The sequence below is a fragment of the Marasmius oreades genome, chromosome 3, assembly GCF_018924745.1.
Source record: "Marasmius oreades isolate 03SP1 chromosome 3, whole genome shotgun sequence".
NCBI classification, from domain to species: Eukaryota; Fungi; Basidiomycota; class Agaricomycetes; order Agaricales; family Marasmiaceae; genus Marasmius; species Marasmius oreades.
The window spans coordinates 671,080-690,671 of NC_057325.1; the positions used below are offsets into that span (position 1 = coordinate 671,080).

Here is a 19,592-nt window from a genome sequence, read left to right on the forward strand (position 1 = left end):
TCTGCCATGCTTTTTACCAACGACGTCGGGGAGGGTTGACATGTACCAAAGAACTCTATTGGCGGCTTTAGTGAGCTGCGTGAAATTTGAATAATGCTGAGCGAGTTCGTTGCGAGCAGCTTTGAGATTTGGGCGGTCTGCATGGATATCCTTCGATTTGCGGACGAGGTTCATCTCGATTCTCGACTTCTTGGCTAGGTTTGGGATCAGAATGAGCATTTGCGTGAGGAGGTAGGAGAGGTAAAGAGTCTGCCAGAGCCAGTCGTGGTGGTTTGGGAATAGGTTGAGTCTTGACGCGACCTCGGATCCGACGCATTTGTGTCCAGCATAAATTCTATCATAATTATTAATGAACCGCCTACTGAAAAGCTTAGCAGGAAATTGAATCGGTGAAATTTTGTACTTACATAGAGAGGGTATATAAGAGAAGCCCCGAAAGGTTTTGAGTCTTACGAGTGACAGCTGCAGCCTGCGCGGTGCAACGTCGACGAGCAGAGAAAACGAGCGACGGCTCCTCAGAACCGTGACTATAGCATGGGGAAATAGTCTGGTCAGAATGAGAACACATATTCCTGGAGCTTGTGGGGCGACAGACTCGGTGTGACCAATGAAAGTAAAAGAAGGCAGGGAGAGAGGAAGGATTGATTAATACATTGATTACTGAACACAACGGACTACCTACTTGTTACATTAAAATGGTCATAAGGAGCAAACAAGATAAGCTAGAAAGGTGATCAAATCTATGGGGGCAAAATGACACAAATCCTGCTCCAAGTACACCAACATATCACAAGAAACCCTCATACAGCACCGACAGTATCTATCTGTGGTCAGGTCTGCGCCATATTTCTCCACTCCTCAACCTTTCTGAAGCTCTTCGAAACTTCGTGCAGGCTGTCGAACCAGGATTGAATGACCAAGGCCTTTTCTTCCCTCGCCGAACTATATGAGATTTGTGCAGGTGGACCCTCCTCCTCCTCGGGGGGTTCATCATGGTCTCTCTTCTTTTGCAGTAAATCCCAGCCACGTGAGACAGTGGCATTCATGAAGTTTATGATCAGACTAGTTCCATAGCGGTAATGAAGGAGACCTTGGTGTGGTAGTGAGCCTTCAACTTGTTGTACGAAACCAGCCTGTGCACAGTGAGTGACCATGTCGTCCATATTCTCCCGCCATGCCTCGCTCTCAAACTTCCAGGGGTTCATCCAATGAAGGATATAGGCCGTCCTCTGTAGCCGTCGTTGTCCAGTCGTTGGGAAGAGTGCAACCCTCCTGCGCTCCCTCGGGTGATTCGGATCGGCTTCTTTCATCTCCACCGCGCTGAGAATGTCGTTTGGTATCTGAAATCAAGCAATTTAAATAATAGTTAAGGGCCTGGCCATGACATCACAATTACAACTCACAGGGAGTATTGCAAACTTGTGAGCGTCGTACTCCGTGCAAAGACTGCTCGATAGAGTGATACCGTTGCGAATGTCATTAATGTCGCTGAGGTCTCCCACCTCGTGGGTTTTGATATTCTCCACAAAATCCTGCAAAAAAATACAAGGAAAACTACTAAACCTCAAGGAGATTTATGGGGAGTAGACGACTCACCTCCCCCGAGACGCAGAGGCGCGATGTGTACTGCCACGATTGAGGGTCCGGGTGGTGTGACGCCGGTAAAAATGCAACCTCCATCTCTGTCTTTGACTTGTGTGGCCCACACGGACGAATGCTTGGGTCCATGTGAAGTGCCTACTTTGGTGTGCTGTTTCGTCAAAGCATGGTTGACGGTCTTGGTGAATGGCACATCTACTATAGTAGTCAAGTATGAAAAATAGAAATACAGACACGACACGCACCTTGTGGGGTAAAGTATTGGTATGACCAAAATTCATAAAGCGACAGCTGATCCATATCCACCTCTTTACCTTGGCCATCCCTCAATTCGCCCCATTGTCCACAGATCGACCAAGCTGCATACGCAAGGTATTTGAGGGGTTTCAAGTTCACGACAGAATACACAAACTCGACAGGCAGATCCAAGGCCAGCATATTGCTGCCGTGACGCCAGACAACAAGACGGACATGTTGGGGTGGAATTGGAGTTGGTATCTCTGGAAGCGGAGAGCAAACAGCGAGAGTAGACGTACTCGCCATAGCGAGGAAATCGAAGGATGAGAGAACAGATGCGGTTTTATTAGTCAAACCTGGGACGTCATGTTTAGGGGGAATTCCTCAGGCAACGTTCTCTTGGCTCCTCGCTGAGTTCAGAATGAGTATTTGCATGAGAAGATAGGAGAGGTAAAGAGTCTGCCTGAGCCAGTCGTGGTGGTTTGGGATTAAGTTGACACTTGACACGACCTCGGATCTTGCTCGGATTTGATGCTCTTTTATTCTATAATTAATGAAACGCCTATTGCATCAGAGAAAACCTACTTTACTAATTAGTACTAATTAGTAATAATTAGTAATAATCGGTACTAATCCAAAACTAATTTCCATTAATTGATACTAATCACTAATTGACACTAATTGATATTAATTGGTACTAATTGGGCAAAAAGTTATATGAGTTTTTCCATAAGTAATCACCCCAAATGGTAGAGAAAATCATACTTTATATACTAGTAGTAATTAGTAGTAATTAGTAATAATTAGTAATAATTGGTACTAATCCAAAACTAATTTCCATTAATTGATACTAATCACTAATTGACACTAATTGGCACTAATTGGGCAAAAAGTTATATGAGTTTTTCCATAAGTAATCACCCAAAATGGTAGAGAAAATCATACTTTATATACTAATCACTAATTGGGGCAATTGGGACAAAAGGTTTGCATAGGTTATTACACAGAATTACAGGGGTAAATTAGATTTATATTAGAAGATAGTGTAGTAAGTGTTTCTATCACTGAAGACATTTACAAAGAAAGCAGAACACTAGTCTAAAACAGTACTTGAAGTCCATTCTGATGGTACTACTAGGCCAAACTTGAGATGAAATTACTTATCCTCAGGTCTGCTCTCTGTAGAGTCGGTCACAGACCACAATATTGTCCAATTGCTTACATATTTTGGGAATCTACTCCCCCTATATATTACTAACTACTGGTATAGTATCATTGGTGTGGAAATAATATCTGTATGCAGTGTATTATTTTTCGCTTTTTTAGCATTTTTTGCCTAGGGGGGTCAGCTGTCACTTTCAAGGTCCAAAAATTGGTAGGCAGGCCTTTACATATATCCAGAACATTCCCCCAAAATCCCTGTGATTCAATATTTGATTTGCCTTCTTTATTGAATATCTATTATTTCCAATATTTGGGCATAAAATATTTTCATTTATATTGTCACAGGGAAACATCCTATCATCAATCTGATTGTGAATTTGGATTCTGCACACAAAAACACATACTACCACCCATCTCACCCATTTCTATCATCTACCTTACTCAGACAGTGCTGGATTGGTCAGAAATTGAATCACACCAGGGTATCAATTCTGGGAGGGGTGGGAGAGCTCAGCTAACCTCATAGTCAAATTCAGAGGGTCAGGAAACCCTAGAAACCAGCCCAGGATTACACAAAATGGATCAGTTTTCATTGAAATAAATGGATATTATTTCCGATATTTTGGAATAAATTTTATTTATTTATAGTGCAGTAGGGAGACATCCTATCATCAAGCTGATTGGAAATTCGAGTTCAGCACCCAAAAATACATAGTTCTACCCACCTCTAATATTTTTATCATCAACCATGCTTATACAGTGCTGGAATGGTTAAAATTCTGGCCAAACAATGATATCAATTCAGGGAGTGGTGGGAAAAATTAACTAAGGCCAGAATCGGATTCAGAGGGTCAAAGAACCCTAGAAAACATCCCAGATGAACCTGGATTGAATCAGTTCTCATTAAAATACATGATATACACTGTTTTTCAACACAGTACAAGCACTATCTCTTCAAGGAGTGATGGGAACAATTAGATAAGCTCAAAATCGAATTCAGGGGGTAGAAAAACCCTCAAAACCACCCCAGAATCATCTAAATTGACCAGGAACTGATGAAATACAAGTTACCGCTTATATGGGGTACCCGCCGGTGTAACACAATCATAACTGCTAGCACCAGGTTCAATTCCGGTCTAAGGAAAATTATAAGTATAAGCACCGTTACTACTATAACCTTATTGTAACTCTTAATATGTTATATACATATAAGTATATCTATTATATTTGTATGCATAGTGGACTTAGAAAAATTTCGGACTTGAAAAAATTTCGGACAAGTCTAATACTAATAAATGTAAGTAAGTAAGTAAAATTAGTTAGGTTCTACTTCAAAATATCATAGTAGAGTATACTATAGTATAGTAATAAAATAGTACACTATATACAATACAATATGGTGAAATGTCTTTTTCTATTTACCTACTAATGCCTACTAATTAGTACTAATAGAAGTATGTAAAATACAATATGGTGAAATGTCTTTTTTTATTTACCTACTAATGCCCACTAATTCGTACTAATTAGTATTAATTAGTACGAATTAATTTGATAACCTAGCGAATTCATACTAATTAGTACTAATTCATACTAATTGAATTAGTGCCAATTAGTATCGATTATTATTAATTAGTACTAATTCATACTAATTCATACTAATTAATAAATCTGGATTTTCCAGATGTGAAAAGTTTAGAGGAAGATTGAATCGGTGAAAATGTATAGTTGCATAGAGAAGGTATTTGGAGGGTTTTGAATCTTACGAGTGATAGCTGCATAGTGGAGAGAAACGGCAATGAGCAACAACAAACATAACTGGTCTGGTCAAAAAGTAGGAAATTCATTCCTGGTGAGCATAGGAATAGCTTATATTTTTTTAATACCACCTGAGCTGGCACTGAGTTTCATGGAGGTGTCAGGCGCAACTGCTTCAGAATGATGCATATTATTCCAATGTGCTGTACATATAGCGGCGGCGACGGGGGTGTTAGGAATGGGAAGCCACACAAGATTTTTTTTTTTTCGTTAATGAGATCTCGATTAGTAAAAGGTAGCACTCCCTTCCAACGGTAGCATCACCACCATGCGGCGTGCACACACCCCAGCAACAACCCTCTCTGAAAACAAAAACAAAAACAAGCGCTAGGACGATGTTCTGTTCAAGACTCGCTCTTGTTCTCCGTTCTCCGGGCCTTTTTAGTCGGCACTACACTGTCCACTTCGCCATCTGCCGACCGCTTGAGATCCCCCTGGACATAATATATACGAGTGGGTTTGACTGGGACCGCGAAGATACTCCGACCTTCCTGTTTTTTAAGTGTCTGCTGGAAACGGGCAATGTGGGTTTCGTATAATTCGAGGGAAAATAGGGATCTCGGCCAATGGGAACAAGGATCCTTGGGTATAAGGTTGCTGAGGTTGCTTTTCAAGCTTTTGGTACGCTTCTTGGAGGTCCATAAACAGGCTAAGCGGCGATACCAATTCTTCATTCCCGTTATAGACTCGCAAATTTTGGGGAGATTGTTGGGGAGACTGTTGTGAACAGGTTGAACCCGGAGACGAACACCCTCAACCGCGCTCCAGCCGCAAAGCACTCCTTTCCATCCTTGTAAAGCCACCGTAGCTGAGCCCGCATGTTCGGCGCCAATACTTCATAGATGGACGATGGAAAACGATGATAGAGAAACCAAAGATAGATCCATGCTACGGACTCCACATCATGGTAGTAGTTGCAGATGACACGCCTGTCCAAGGCTGTGTCTACTGAGGGCGGTGTAAGGTCATCAGCCCAAACGCCATGAGGGATGTATAGATAAGTGCCAGTGGCATGTTCGATGGCCATAAAGCCCTCCGTTCCCTACAGATATGGGTTAGAGAGCGACAAACGGGAAGAAGGCGAGGGAGCGAACCGTGATGGGATCATGAACCGTACAACTTGATTCGTGCTTTCCGAATTCCACATCGGACACTTTGCCTTGGTTCAGACCTGAAAATCTTTAGGAATAGCTACAATCCCAATTCAACAACGAACTAACCTCACAGAACATCCCCCATGCACTTGACAAACTGCAGCATGTCACTCAATTCATATACGCTCTCGCAGACCTCCTTCACCAGACGGCGTACATGTTTTCGTCCCTGAAACCGACGAGAACGGAGCTTATACGGGTCGGGCACAAAAAGATCACTGCTCCGAATGCCGTCTAACGAGCTGTCCCTTCGCGAGGCGTCCAATTGTCGGCCATCAGTCCACTGGACGCGTTGATAATTAGGGGGGAACACAGTGACATCGTTCTCACCCTCAGTGTTTGTCACGGGCACATCCTCCAAGATAGTGAGGAAGAAGGGCTTCGCGTCCTTCGCATGCGTGGTAGGCGTGCCATTTTTCGTGTTCTCCTCGTCAACGTTGGCCAACTTCTCGAATATATCGTCCAGAATTTCCCTCTCGAGCTTGGCATCTTTGTATGGCCAAACGTCGGTGAGCACATACGTCGAATCAGATGGCCCGGCGTGAGTTACCTCTTGCACTTTCCAGACTCGCGTCGCTCGGGAGACAAGATGGTACGCTGAACGTTCAGAGATTGGGTTTCCGGCAGTGTGAAATCTTCTGCAACCAATCTTGTACTCGTAAACGACGATATCCGAGCCGTTCACCATTTTCGAAAGACGCGTTACCGTAGGATCCCAATCAAGCTGCCCCCGGCTGCCAAACATTACGGCCAATAGAAATTTAATGAACGGTCGTGGCTCCTGAATGTCATATTAGCCTCATGCATATCAGTCAGGGCAGAATGCGGACCTCATGGTAGTTGAACTTCTCGCACTTGGCAATGTGCGATCGGCAGAAGAGCCAAAGCTGCATCGTCTTCGCCTCTATGGTGAACCCAAATATAAATCGCCTGGTCGGATCATCACACATGATTTCATTGGCTGCGAAGATGAGTTTCTTCTCATCCTGAGAATTGAAAAGGGAGTTAACCATCAAAGTAGAGGAGGTGCCACGAGACTTACATCCTGAGCTGTGGCCGTCGCGCCACGAAGCCTTAGTTCCCCCAGTGCAGATACATTATGAGCCGCATGAGAAGATCGACCTTCGTTTTCTTCGTCTGGCTGTATATGGTTATTGGCATTTTTGTTTGGTTGACCGTTCGAAGTAGCGAAGCTCAACTTTTGTATCTTCGCTAACACGTCGCACGTCAGGCAAGTGTCGATAACCCATAGTGTCGAACTCGCCCGCTTTAATTTCGTGGGGGTCGTACGCGTTGGCACAACCCAAAAGCTCCGCTTTTCCTGAACACCACAGGACTCGGCGACATTTGCAACGGCCGAAGCGACTTTGGAGAGAGGTGCGAACGTGTCGTTTTCGTTTTCCGTTCCAATGCGAAGATCGGGCCAACCATTCTCTAACAGGACACTATTGCCCCTCAACTTTTCTACTATGCTATCCACCAATGTATCATCAAGGAAACTTCGTCGAAGGTACGTTTGGATAAAGTCGGCATTCGAGCATTCGATGATATTAGAAGTATAGTCCTCCCGAAGCATGGTTCGTTGGGTTCGTTGTTCATAAGGTAGCACCAAGGATAGGGGTTATCATGATCAGCGCGCAGCTGTGACGTGACGCTTAAGGGTAGGCAAAAACGAAGTCGAATGGAACTAAAAAACACGTTAAGGTCATAACACACAAGCTACATACCTGGGTATAAAAGTAGAAACGTTGCAACTATGTACAATGTAGATATGCATAAAAAAGGCGACCAAAAAATCAAGCCGCAACAACACTCTGCGGGTTATGGAACGTATCCTTCGGATCCAACTCCTTCTTGATTTGTTGCAACCTCGGATAATTGCTACCCCAATACTGCTGCTGTCCATCTTTCAAATACGGGTCGACATATCCCGCGTAGGCACCCAATTTAGCATTGGGTATAGAAGACTCGATAAGGTTGTTGATGTCGTTGAGGTATTGTCTCGTTCGGTCTTCTACTCCCAAAAGTCCGACAGCATAGGTTTGGATATAGAACTGAAAAGTGGAAGGGAAGGATCAACGAAAGCAGGGTCGCAGAGTGAGGCAGAGCATACCAAAGCATCACGGTGGGCGTATGCAGTAGCGTCCATGGCAATATCGTTGGTAGCACCACCTTCAAGATCGAAGATCGCGAACCAGAGCTACATCACAAAAACAGATGAAAAACGAGTTTGAGGTTAGAAGCTTTGGGTGGTTACATACGGCAGTACCCTTATTCGACGAATCAAACAGCTCAAACAGTGACTGGATCGCGTTGGAAGGAATCAACGTATCGTTCCGAAACGCCAAGCTCTTCGAGTAGAACGGTGCGGACTACACGTATAAAGTTGTTAAGCTCAAAAGTATATGAACCGCATGAAAGCAAACTCACAACACCACCCAACAGTGCAAGTGCCTCTGTCTCGGCCCAATTCGCAACAGTCCCCATCCAGTTGTCGAGGGTCACCGATTTACTCGTGGCGTTCTTGCCAAGCTGCTCGTCGAACTTGAGCGCATCGAATTCAGACTGGGGGCCGAAATAGGTCCCTTTGGAGATGAAAGGTCAACGTGGAACGTGCAGTAAGCAGGGACTAGGTACATACCCTCAATGACCATTCCCCATTCGAATACGATAAGTTGAGACGCGAGTTTTCGCGTCAAGTCTGGTTGGGAGATGATGTTCTGCCATGCAGCGAATGTGTTTGCCATGTTCTTGTGGGAACCGAGCCTAGCACGAGGGAGAGGTTAGAGAAAGGAAGGGCGAAGGTAAATAAAGCACCGACGCGATCGTGTAGGAGTATTTGGTCATCTCTGTTGGTTCAGGATGGGTGATCACCTTGAATTCGGTGACAACGCCAAAAGAGGCTCCTGCACCCTTCACGGCCTACACATACACGTCAATAAGAGCTGGGTCTTCGATTGCAAGAAGAACTTTAACTCACAAAGAGAACCTCTGGATGGGTGTCCTGATTCGTGCGCACCACCGTTCCGTTTGCTAGCACGACTTCGGCTTCAATGATGTGATCCAACGCAGAACCCCATAAACGTGAAACTGGGCCTAAACCACCGATTGTCGCGTGTCCACCGATTCCGACCTATACAACGCGACTTGATTAAGAAAAGGAACTGCCCGTTCTGACTGTAATCGTAATCACCTGAGGGCAAGTTCCATGAGCCATAGCGCGTCCACCGGCATTGTGCAATCGTGTTGTAACATCTTCTAGCAGTGTTCCAGACCCAATTATGGCATGACCCGTCGCTTCGTCCATGGAAAACTGTAGGTATAGAGACATCGACATCAAGCGAAAAAACGAATAGGCTGAAACCACTGCGCACCTGCTGGAAATTAACCATGTCAACCACCAAAGCTCCACTCACTCCACCAATCGAATAGTCCCCGTAGCTGTGACCACCGCTTCTTGCTTGTTGATGAAAACGGTTGAGTATGGAGTGAAATAAAAACAAAACGGCCGTTCTGTTACACACCCTGGACCTTGACAGCGTTGTCTGTTGCACATTTGACCGCCTTCGAAACCTCGTCGGTCGTACTGGGCCTTACAACGGCGACCGGGGTAATATCGTAAGCCTTGTTGTAAGCTTTGACCGCGTTCAAGTCGTAGAATAGGTCGGTTGGAACAGAAATGGCGCTTCCTGGGAGGGCAGAGCGCACGCAGGCCTCGAAGACTGAAGTGGAGGGTGTGTTGCCCATAGCTGGCCGAGGAAGATGAGTGGAAGAGGGGGGGGGAAGGAACGAGTTGGCACCGTGGCTCTTGAAGCGTCTGAACCTGTTTAGAGTGGCATCTTGTAAATAAATCTATTCAAGTACAACCTCTGCCGTTACATCATCGTGTGATGACGACCGTTTGATGGAAATTCAGCCGCCAAAAATGCGCCATGTGTGACGCGTGTGGAATCATCCGACTACAGTAAGGCCAATGAACTGAGTTTACTAAACTTTCGCATTCCTCGAGCTTCGTGCTCAGCGAGTCAACCTACGAAAGTGACCATGATCAATTCTGAATCAGTATATACATGGGAAGAGTCCTGTGACTCCGGTTGAGGAACGTATGCTTCGCCAGCTGGGAATGACAGTAAGCCGAACACTACCATGCCTGCAGGAGATGGGTGGAGTGCGGTGCTGTTCCATGAATATGTTACATGTAAGCTCAAAAGAGGGAAGGTCGCACCAAATACACTGGCACTCGTATCTGTTTTTGCGCTTGTGACTCGGCTTGACAGCAGGAATTTTGATTGACATGAGATGATTTGTATGCTTCCATTGCACTGAGCCCCTTTCTGGTACAAAAGAATGGCACGATCACAGTGCAATGGAAGATTCTTACTGACAGAACACACCGAGCGAGAGCCCTTTGGTTGGGAGAGTTAGCTTCAACGGTCTTCAAGTGAATCGAGAACGCTGGTCCAGACTCCAAAGTGATGAAGATGGCAAATATACGACGAGTCCGTCGCCGACGGCGCACGCTTCAGAGACCCCCAGTTTTCCGGGAGATTTCAACTGTCCCAGATGCGGAAAAGGAAAAGTTAGGAATAATAGAAAAAGAAATATGGGGGTACCGCGGATCGAACGCGGGACCTTCAGAACTTTGGTATGGTAATCCAAGAATACTTCAGTCTGCTGCTCTCCCAGCTGAGCTATACCCCCTGTATATGGACTTCTTTGCCGCGATTATCAGATGCTAACTCTTGACTCACTTGCTGCCGGGGAGTCGATGATGGTCTGCTAATTTGTACGCCGAAGAGAGATCCTTATGCATGAGTCACGACTTTTTTAAGGAACACAACTTACCAGTATTCCTGATGCCTTGACCTTGTGAACCCCGACGATGGGTAGGTATGTGGCCTCAGTACTCGGGAGAGACAACCTGATTAGAGTGAGAAACTACGAGTGAACAGCTGAGATTGAGTCGCATCGTCCCTTTGTAAGCCGTTGTAAGTTAGAATAAGGAAGGAATACAGACCGACCGTTCCATTGTAAGCAGCCCCTGAGTATAATACCGCGGCCAGAACGCGTTACCCTTCGCCCGGTGCTCCAGCAGTTATAAGAAAAACGGCCAAATAGAACACCGTACGCATCTTCATTCCTTCTAGAGGAATAAACATATGCTTTGCGCTCTTGTCCGTTGATATGATAGCAGCGGAAGAAAAATGCTTTCACGCCGGACGTGTTCCGGACCGGGGTTTAGGGCAGGCGCTTCAACTTTCTTGCTCCCCATCCATGGGCCACCCAGTGGGCCGCGACTCTCCAACACAGGCTCATTGGCCATATTTTATTCAAATCTACAACATTCATCACTGAGTACTGAACGTACTGAACTCTTACACGTGGTTCACAAAATCACCGCAAAAAGCCCACCGCACCCACGTTCGTTGACTTGAACCACTCCCTCTCCCATGTATTCTAGCCGCTGGCCCTTCCTTTCCGGTTTCTTGGTACTCATTCAACTTCAGAATTCACTTCCTTCAACCGCTTTCATGAAATCTAGCTCGGCACGGTCGTACACGTCCGGTAAGCGTTTCACAACTTCAGTATACGAGGTTATACCAACTTCAGCTCTTTTTTTCCCACTGGCAGTCCCAGGGTTCTTCATTCAAGATAATGCTACCACAGCACCTGCTGTAAGCCTCGTCTCATGGATACACCGGAGACGATCGATGATAGATCATATTATATATACACTTAGGTACCTCCGCGGTTAGGCTTAATCGACTCGAGCGAGAATCGATGGGGAGTCATTCAAGCTCAGATCAAGAAACTGAACGAAGAGAGTTTGTTGGGCGAAAAGTACAAGTTGATCATATTTGGGAGGCATGGACAGGGATTTCGTGGGTTTCACCAAACTGGGGTTTTTTTTTTTCTTTGCCAAGTTAGGTGCTAACTACCTGTTTAATTTATCAAGATAACGTCGCGGAAACGAAGTACGGTACTGAAGCTTGGAACGAGTGCGTTCCGGTTTAGTTTATGAACTACACGGGATCTGAAAGTTCGACTCCCTTTTCGCAGTTACTGGTCCAGATTGGATGGAGACGGTGAAATTGTCTGGGGTCGTGAGTTTTCGGTTTCTTCTTCCTTTGTGTTACCATCATATCCGACCATTCATGGTTTATTTGACAGCTGACGCTGAGCTTACACCTCTCGGAGAAGACCAAGCACGAGTGGTCAATGCGGAATGGAAATCGGAACTCCAGTTTAATATCCCTCTTCCCAGGAAACGATACATTAGCCCGATGACGAGGGCTTTGAATACGTATACTATCACGTTTGATGGGGTTCCCTTGGAGGGAAGACCGCTCGTACTTGAGGTACGCGATGTCACGGTATAATAGTAGCAGTATCAAACTCACGCAGTATTCACCTGATAGAACTGTCGAGAAGTATACGGCATACACACCTGCGACAAACGTCGCTCTCGCACCTATATCACCACTACATTCCCAAAATTCGATATCGAGAAATGTTTCACTGAAGACGACGAACTCTGGACAGCGGATGTGAGGGAGTCGGATGAACATGCGGCTGAGCGGGCGAAGGAAGTTCTGGATGTTATTTTCCGTGATGAGGACGAGGATGATGAAAGTGGTGGGTGTTGTTGAGTATTTGCGTTGAGTGTTGATCTGTTCACACCCCAGTAGTGGTTGAAGTCGTTTCTGTCACTGCGCATAGCGGTATCATCAATGGGTTTTTAGCGGCGGTTGGTCGACCGTCGTTCGCGCTTCAAACTGGAGGTAAGTTGGATTGTTGACCTCGTTGAATGAATGTCCATCTCAAGGTCAATAGGTGTATTGCCAATGGTGGTTAAATCTACATGCACCTGATAAGGTTGCATTTTCGATGGTACTTGTAACTTAACGGAACAGGATGGTGCAGAGGAATGCGGGACTACTACGTTTTAGGAGATTAATACATAAAGTCGTTAGGCAAAGAAAAGTACGCGAAAACGAAGGCGTGGCATGAATCATGAAATCCTCGGCAAAGTGCAAATCTCCACCGTATACGATCCGCGTCCATTAGTACCAACCACCCAAAGTCCCTGAAAATATATATTCGGACCCAGAGCATCAACAAACAGAAACCCTTCCGATTCCGAGTTTGCATCTCGGCGAGACGACTCTCTCCACCGCCGAGATGCTACCAGCATTCCCATCGCATCAGGATCTTCTGGTTGTCCAGTAAGATACCTGACATCCATATCAGATAGAGGGTTCCTGAGATGGTGGTATATCGTATCCAGAATGAACCCTACAGACAAGGCGCTGGCGCTGGCGCTAGGAACATTTCGTACGATGATAGGTTTATTTCGCATCCACCCACTGCGGAAGCAAAGGATAAGTTCGGTGACGGCGACATTGAATGCGGGTGCAGTCCAGTCGAGAGGGCTTGAGGGGCTTCGGGCTAGGAGGATGCAGTTTCGAGGATCGCGAGTGACATCCCATATGAGGTGAGGTGAATAGGGAGCGGATTCGTTAAGGTTGAGTACTGGGGTTATTTGGAGGTGTGTTGGGGGTGGTAAGGCGACTGATTGCCAGGGGACGGTCGCGACGGGTTCGGTAGGAGAGCGGCGAGGGGGGCTTGGCCATGAGGGTAGCGGACCGTACCAGGTGTGCGGCGGTGAGAGTTGGAAATGACAAGGTGGAATGAAGACAGGTAATGGTTGGATTTGTGGTCCTTGGTTAGGCTGGAAACTAGGGACGATGGCTTGACCGTGGTCAAAGCGATGGGGTAGAGGGTGATAGAGGGAGGCAAGTGTAGGATGAAGGTAGGGAAAGGAGTGGTATCTCTGGGGCGTAAATTGAGGGAAATGGTTCCAGAAGGGAGAATTGTGGATACATGTTGGTGGCGTGCTAAGTATGCCAAAGGCCGGAAGTACGTGAGCTGTCAGTAGTGGTTGTGAGAAGGCTGTGAACATACTAATGGAAAAGGACAGTACAATCCAGGTGATTTATATCTGATAGATTCTTGTTGTTTTAGAAGGTTTCGGTGGGTCCTGATGCGGGTGATCAACTTCCTGATGGTGGGTCCTAATATTGGCTTGTGACCTTGGAGACTGCCCTTGTTGCTTCCAATTACAATAACCAGGTTTCATGATATCGAAACTAACAGAGAAGTTTTGACCTTCAGCGAGTAATGCACAGCAAGACGATTCAGAGTGAGAACGTGCTGTTGATATTCGCGAAAAAAAGGGGGGAAAACAACGCACTCCAGATCAGCCGGGCGATATTGTGCAGGTAGATATGAACAGGACGTTTCAAGAACCTGATTTGAGTTGTTATGTAGATTCAGAACGAAAGCCCTATACAATGGATTAAAAGTTGAATAAAAGGACAGGAAGACTTCATACGAACGCCATGACACGTTTTTTAGAGCGGGCATGCCATCCAACATTCGACAGCAGTGTCCGAGTTCTAGATGTGATAAAATCTCACTTGAATGGGTAGAAGTAAGCCACAAAAAAAATAGTTTGTGCAGTCTGAGGCTGAGTTGTGACGGATGGAAGGAGCGCCTACGGACGCCCACGGACGCGTGGCAAATACATGCCAACAGACTTCTTCTTTCCAATTCACCACGAAATCATGAAGAGCGCTACAGTGGAATTGCAAGCAAATCACTCACCTTTCCTCATCTTTTCTCGTTGCACTTGCACGCGCAGCGAGAGGGCTCGTCGTCTCAGACTAAGCTCAGTGGACCGTTGATGGTTCCCCGTCACATGCTAGGACATATATATATCATCCCCTACGCTTCCAGATTTTGTCGACAAGGATTACGCCCTCCATTTCGCAATCCGCTCCTCACTATCACGACATTGCGCGTTTCAGGGATCTTCTGATGTAACTCTTGTACGCCTCTTTTGGACCCAGTTATCGAGGTGGTCATACAGTACCTTGCAACCTATCCGCCCTCGCCAATCTGCGTTATTCTAAAACAACACTTCTCGTGATATTGTTCCCACTCCCGGTCAAGGGGACTTCGTCGGTATGTCACAGTAGGGAGTATAGCTGCTCGCCGCACTTTCCCAACCAGGCGATTTCGCCGAGTTCCCCCAGCCCGATGTCGCGATAAATCAGGTCCATGGCGCAAATTTGCCATTTGAGTGGGCTTGATACGACATACTGCAGCCATTGCATGTCGAATTACCTTCTTTGGACCCAAATTCACTTACTTGTGCGTTCCCACCCTTTCCAGCTAGCCTTAAAGCTCACCCTCCCTTCAAGCGGTTTTATTTCTCATTATTGGCCCAGTCCTCGAAATCGAAATGGCCGATCTCAACGAGAAAACAGGATCCAATGGCGAGGAGACGGTCGGTCTGGAACGGACTGATTCGAACTCCAGTGTAACGGGTGTGAAGGAGAGGCGTCTTCTGAGGAAGCTAGATAGACATCTCCTTCCGGGATTGGTGGTCATATATTTGCTCTCGTTTTTAGATCGGAGTAACGGTATGTGATCCAATCACCGTGCTTTGTCTGTTATTGAACCTAACTTCTCTTTCGTGTAGTGGCCAATGCTCGTCTGGAAGGATTGACGGATGATCTTCATATGAGTATGCGCACAGATATTGTGTCTCTCCCGTCGAGTACTTACGTCTCGAACCCCAGCTGGAAACCAATATCTAACCAGTCTCACTGTTTACTTTATCGGCTACGTGCTGTTCGAAATACCGTGCAACATCATCCTCAAACTTACCACACCGAGAATTTGGTTGCCGACTCTCACCTTACTGTGGGGCATTGTTTCTACGCTTATGGGTGTGACACAAAACATGACTGGGTTCTTCGTTGTCCGCTTCTTTCTTGGCGTGACAGAATCAGGTCTATTCCCGGGCGTCGTGTTCTACCTCAGTATGTGGTACCGGCGAGAGGAAAGAGTGTATCGTGTTGCTCTCTTCTTTAGTGCAGCGAGTTTGGCTGGCGCGTTTGGCGGAATTCTGGGATTCGTGAGTGTCCAGCCGCTTCCCCTATAAAATTGAAGAGCTTACACAATACAGGGCATAGGCAAGATGGCAGGTGTTGCAGACCTTCGTGGATGGCGATGGATATTCATCCTCGAAGGTCTAGTCACCGTAGTGGTCTCTCTACTCGCTTATCTTTTCATCGTCAATTATCCCTCGACTGCTCCTTTCCTTACCGAAAAAGAACGTGAAACGATCCAATCCCGCCTTGCAGCCGACTCTGACGCGACTGTAGCGGAACCTTTTGATTGGCAGAATGTATCGAAGTGTCTAAAGGATCCCAAATGCTGGTTGTATGGATTATCATTCCATACACTTTCGCTCCCGTTATACACGCTATCCCTGTTCCTTCCTACGATTATCAAGGACCTGGGATATACTGCTGCCAATGCACAACTACTCAGTGTGCCTCCCTATGCCCTTGCCACCATCCTCACGCTGCTTGTTGCGATATATAGCCAGCGCCTTGGCGCGCGTGCACCTTTAATGATCGCCAGTTCCCTCACTGGTATAATCGGATACATCATCTTAATTACGAACAAGCACCCAACTCAACGACCTGGAGTTTCCTACCTCGGAACGTTCTTCGCCGCAGCGGGGATTTATCCTGCCACCGCGTTGGCGTTGTCGTGGCCAGCGATGAACGTTGCCGGTCAGACGAAGAGAGCGATAGCGTGTGCTATGCAGATCAGTGTGGGCAACTTGGGTGCGGTGATGGGTACGCAGTTGTATAGACCTGTGATGAGTCCGAGGTATGTGTTGGGACACGGGTTTGCGATGGGATATTTGTGTGCAAATGTGGTGGTTGTGGGGACGTTGTGGGTGATTTTGGTGAGAGAGAATCGGAGGAGAAAGGGTCTTGTTGGGAATGGAGGGTCTTATCGGAAGGATTCTACTGTTCAGTTGGAGGGTGATGATGATGTTCGATGGAGGTTTCATTTGTAGGTAATAAATATATGATCTTGAAACTCATAAATGCCCGTGTGTAGCCCCGTATTGCCATGAGTGCTAGAAACAAACACTCTAACATTTGCCTCTTAATCCACCTCCATATCTGACGCGTTCGCAGCGGAAAAGCCTTCGTAGCGAACCTCTGAATCCATGTCAAAGTCTTCGAAGCAAACCGAGTCCTCGTCTCCATCAGCGTCAGAGTCTGTATCGAACGTGGCGCCCTGGATTCGCGATTGGAACTCAGTGGACATTGGATTGACATCCTGTACGACGGAAGCAAATGTTGGCGAATCTATGTCCATGGAATCTGCCATCGCCGTAGAAAATGGTGAATCTAGTCCGATCATCAACAGAGCATAAAGGTGATGGACATTGTCGTTCATATCTACCAGATGTTTCTTTGGGTTGTCCCGAGGGTGGACAGTCAGAGGTCTGTCCTCAGATGAAGGTAAATGAAGACACACCTGCACTTAGCTCCTCAAATCGGCTCGATTCTATTGGCAGAGCTTCCCATGCAGGATATCCAAGGTAATGCGCAAATTCGGTAGTGGTTGGATTGAATCCTCTTGCAATCTGCCATCTGTGGATTGATCTGTACATCTCGTTAGGCCAGTAGTATGCGTAACTCGACAAATAGTGCACGCTAAGCTCGGTGGGTAGACCAAGGTATTCACAACGATGGCGCGGGATCGATGTTTGTCCATTTTCATCGAAAGACCAGGTGTGGATGGACCCAACTGAGCGTAGCGGGTGGACAAAAAAGTATATGGGCGGATCTTGTGAGCGTCGTTGCTGTTTCTCTTTCGAGTCTTCAATCGATCCCTTCAAGTCGATGTATGGCACAACGAGCTCTGGAAATATTAACTTGAATCGAGGTTCTTCAACAAGGCAAGGCTTACTGTAAGATAAGAGATCTCCGTCCAACGAGATTCCGAGCCTGAAAAAGAAACTCAAAGCCTGTGAGCCTCATGCGGCCTTCTCGCCCAAGCTATTGGAGAATAATGCAAATATGTAGACTTTGTCTGTAAGAGTAAATCTAAACATTGGTCAGCCTTTGGCATTCAACATATTCAACCTCGACTGCACCTTGTCCTTCCATCTGGCATAACTACTCGGTTACCGAGGCACCCAGATCCATACCAGTCACCACTTCCAACTGCGATTATGGATTTCGTATTACTAGAGAGGACGTGGGGACAATTGAGAATCGGAGATTTCTCTATATTCACCATGGACGTGAAGTGGAGAATATCAATGACACCTTCGTCAAAATCCTTAACCAATGGGAACTGAGAGAAGTAGCGGAAGCAAACTTCTTCCTGAAGAAATTCGAGGCTTGATGGCAGCGTCTCGTCACTAGTCCAGACAGTGCCCAGATAACTCAGATTGTGATCGGGCCCCTCCAGTCCACGAACAAGAGTTCCTTGTTCGGGATCTATCCACACCGTTGATGGACTACAATCCCATACATGCTCCTTTATAAGCTGTTGATTCAGATCAAGAACACAAAAACTAGACCCAACGCTTACAGCCAATGTCGTTGCGTAACCTCGTCCAAGCCGTCCAAGCCTGTCCCAAAAATGGGCGAGAGGCACAAGCTCTGGGCCAATCTATTAGCGAGGACACAAAAAACGGTGTTGATCTTACCTCCATAGAATATCAGCAGGGGTATTCTGGACTGGTTGATCCCGAACAGTTGCATCTTCGTCGTATTTCTGGTACCCGTTCAGTCCCGGCTCGTCAGACAGCACAACAAACATACGTAGTTTCGGAGAACTGTCTAAAGTCCCTTTTCCATGCCTGGCAAATGGTTGTTCGCCATGAGATTTACTTAATCCAGGAGTAGTTGTGACCCACCTTTTGTGCATCCTGCCCGTTATACGACACTACCGTAAAACTCGAGCTGTCGCCATGGATCTTGGCGGTACTGATCGATCTTTCGACTGTGAACTCTATTTCGTATTTTTGTGACGTGGCATTCCAGCGTAACAAACGATCTTTGTGGTCAAGGTCCTTTAGTCTGCGGACAAGTCCCCGTTGGATGTCAGGAAACTACGAGATTCATTGCTTTCAGGTCATTTGCAGACATCATATTACACACCTCGTCGTATATCGTACGTTCCTTCTCCCGTTTCTCAACAATCCGATTATACTTGTAGATGTGGTTTGTCTGGTTTCCCGTAACCGCGTTGAATGTGCCCTGTCCGATAGAGACCACACGGGCCCCTTGGAAGAAACTCATTGCAAAGTTGGAGAGAAGTGGGGGAGAAGGATGAAAGGTCGATTCTTTATGGGCGCCGGCATCACATTTGCATTGCTGTTGAACGGCCCTTGATCCGGTGTTCTGTATATCTGTCGTCCAGCGCGCTTTGATAGTCAGGAGCTGTTGGTTTTTGTTCCAGTTATTCAGCGCGTTAGCGTTGTTCCTCGAAAGCCGCTCATGTAACTGATAGATGGGCATATTGTAAACTCCAGCATTTGTACTTCACACGCTGGTCGTCGCGTCGTCGTCCTAACGGGAGACTAAACATATTTAAATTCTGGTTCTGAAAATGAAGGCGGAGTGACGAGTCAATCTTTAGTCATATCCCAGTTATCGTATACGCACACCCCTCCGACTCGCCCAAGAAATCCATTGCACGAATTATCGGCGGGAAGGATCTTAGTATGAG

General features: G+C 46.4%; 10 protein-coding genes and 1 non-coding gene across 11 annotated transcripts; 2 read left to right on the forward strand and 9 right to left on the reverse strand.

Moving 5' to 3' along the window:
- Window positions 1–830: 830 nt before the first annotated feature.
- On the reverse strand, window positions 831–2,142 carry E1B28_005520 (uncharacterized protein; the record flags this gene model as incomplete). Its single annotated transcript, XM_043150087.1, has 4 exons — window positions 831–1,340; window positions 1,404–1,532; window positions 1,628–1,794; window positions 1,845–2,142. The coding sequence occupies 4 exons, from the start codon at window positions 2,140–2,142 to the stop codon at window positions 831–833; spliced, it is 1,104 nt and encodes a 367-aa protein (XP_043011171.1).
- A 3,017-nt stretch (window positions 2,143–5,159) lies between these two features.
- E1B28_005521 (uncharacterized protein) lies at window positions 5,160–5,489 on the reverse strand (the record flags this gene model as incomplete). Its single annotated transcript, XM_043150088.1, has 1 exon — window positions 5,160–5,489. The coding sequence occupies one exon, from the start codon at window positions 5,487–5,489 to the stop codon at window positions 5,160–5,162; it is 330 nt and encodes a 109-aa protein (XP_043011172.1).
- A 5-nt stretch (window positions 5,490–5,494) lies between these two features.
- E1B28_005522 (uncharacterized protein) lies at window positions 5,495–5,842 on the reverse strand (the record flags this gene model as incomplete). Its single annotated transcript, XM_043150089.1, has 1 exon — window positions 5,495–5,842. One exon carries the CDS (start codon window positions 5,840–5,842, stop codon window positions 5,495–5,497), a length of 348 nt encoding a protein of 115 aa, XP_043011173.1.
- Window positions 5,843–6,036: 194 nt separating this feature from the next.
- E1B28_005523 (uncharacterized protein) lies at window positions 6,037–7,545 on the reverse strand (the record flags this gene model as incomplete). The annotated part of the gene is made up of 3 exons (XM_043150090.1): window positions 6,037–6,750; window positions 6,800–6,955; window positions 7,012–7,545. 3 exons carry the CDS (start codon window positions 7,543–7,545, stop codon window positions 6,037–6,039), a joined length of 1,404 nt encoding a protein of 467 aa, XP_043011174.1.
- Window positions 7,546–7,643: 98 nt separating this feature from the next.
- E1B28_005524 (uncharacterized protein) lies at window positions 7,644–9,858 on the reverse strand. The gene is made up of 10 exons (XM_043160738.1): window positions 9,494–9,858; window positions 9,344–9,429; window positions 9,163–9,282; window positions 8,950–9,102; window positions 8,791–8,891; window positions 8,611–8,735; window positions 8,400–8,554; window positions 8,231–8,341; window positions 8,083–8,169; window positions 7,644–8,023 (listed from the first exon to the last, which is right to left on the reverse strand). Exons 1-10 carry the CDS (start codon window positions 9,714–9,716, stop codon window positions 7,766–7,768), a joined length of 1,419 nt encoding a protein of 472 aa, XP_043011175.1. The 5' UTR covers window positions 9,717–9,858; the 3' UTR covers window positions 7,644–7,765.
- A 715-nt stretch (window positions 9,859–10,573) lies between these two features.
- On the reverse strand, window positions 10,574–10,670 carry E1B28_005525. Its single transcript has one exon. It is a non-coding gene; the product is annotated as a tRNA-Phe (tRNA).
- Window positions 10,671–11,215: 545 nt separating this feature from the next.
- Window positions 11,216–12,928, forward strand: E1B28_005526 (uncharacterized protein). The gene is made up of 10 exons (XM_043150091.1): window positions 11,216–11,421; window positions 11,477–11,534; window positions 11,601–11,644; window positions 11,710–11,851; window positions 11,926–11,968; window positions 12,030–12,073; window positions 12,141–12,328; window positions 12,389–12,605; window positions 12,659–12,751; window positions 12,804–12,928. The coding sequence occupies exons 2-10, from the start codon at window positions 11,501–11,503 to the stop codon at window positions 12,839–12,841; spliced, it is 843 nt and encodes a 280-aa protein (XP_043011176.1). The 5' UTR covers window positions 11,216–11,421; window positions 11,477–11,500; the 3' UTR covers window positions 12,842–12,928.
- Window positions 12,929–12,981: 53 nt separating this feature from the next.
- E1B28_005527 (uncharacterized protein) lies at window positions 12,982–13,932 on the reverse strand (the record flags this gene model as incomplete). The annotated part of the gene is made up of 1 exon (XM_043150092.1): window positions 12,982–13,932. The coding sequence occupies one exon, from the start codon at window positions 13,930–13,932 to the stop codon at window positions 12,982–12,984; it is 951 nt and encodes a 316-aa protein (XP_043011177.1).
- A 1,175-nt stretch (window positions 13,933–15,107) lies between these two features.
- E1B28_005528 (uncharacterized protein) lies at window positions 15,108–17,769 on the forward strand. Its single transcript, XM_043150093.1, has 5 exons — window positions 15,108–15,185; window positions 15,236–15,457; window positions 15,517–15,561; window positions 15,617–15,954; window positions 16,006–17,769. The coding sequence occupies exons 2-5, from the start codon at window positions 15,277–15,279 to the stop codon at window positions 16,912–16,914; spliced, it is 1,473 nt and encodes a 490-aa protein (XP_043011178.1). The 5' UTR covers window positions 15,108–15,185; window positions 15,236–15,276; the 3' UTR covers window positions 16,915–17,769.
- Window positions 17,007–17,303, reverse strand: E1B28_005529 (uncharacterized protein; the record flags this gene model as incomplete). Its single annotated transcript, XM_043150094.1, has 1 exon — window positions 17,007–17,303. One exon carries the CDS (start codon window positions 17,301–17,303, stop codon window positions 17,007–17,009), a length of 297 nt encoding a protein of 98 aa, XP_043011179.1.
- E1B28_005530 (uncharacterized protein) lies at window positions 17,328–19,381 on the reverse strand (the record flags this gene model as incomplete). Its single annotated transcript, XM_043150095.1, has 8 exons — window positions 17,328–17,771; window positions 17,820–17,956; window positions 18,007–18,395; window positions 18,450–18,520; window positions 18,568–18,635; window positions 18,683–18,720; window positions 18,778–18,972; window positions 19,022–19,381. The coding sequence occupies 7 exons, from the start codon at window positions 19,379–19,381 to the stop codon at window positions 17,887–17,889; spliced, it is 1,191 nt and encodes a 396-aa protein (XP_043011180.1). The 3' UTR covers window positions 17,328–17,771; window positions 17,820–17,886.
- Window positions 19,382–19,592: the final 211 nt, after the last annotated feature.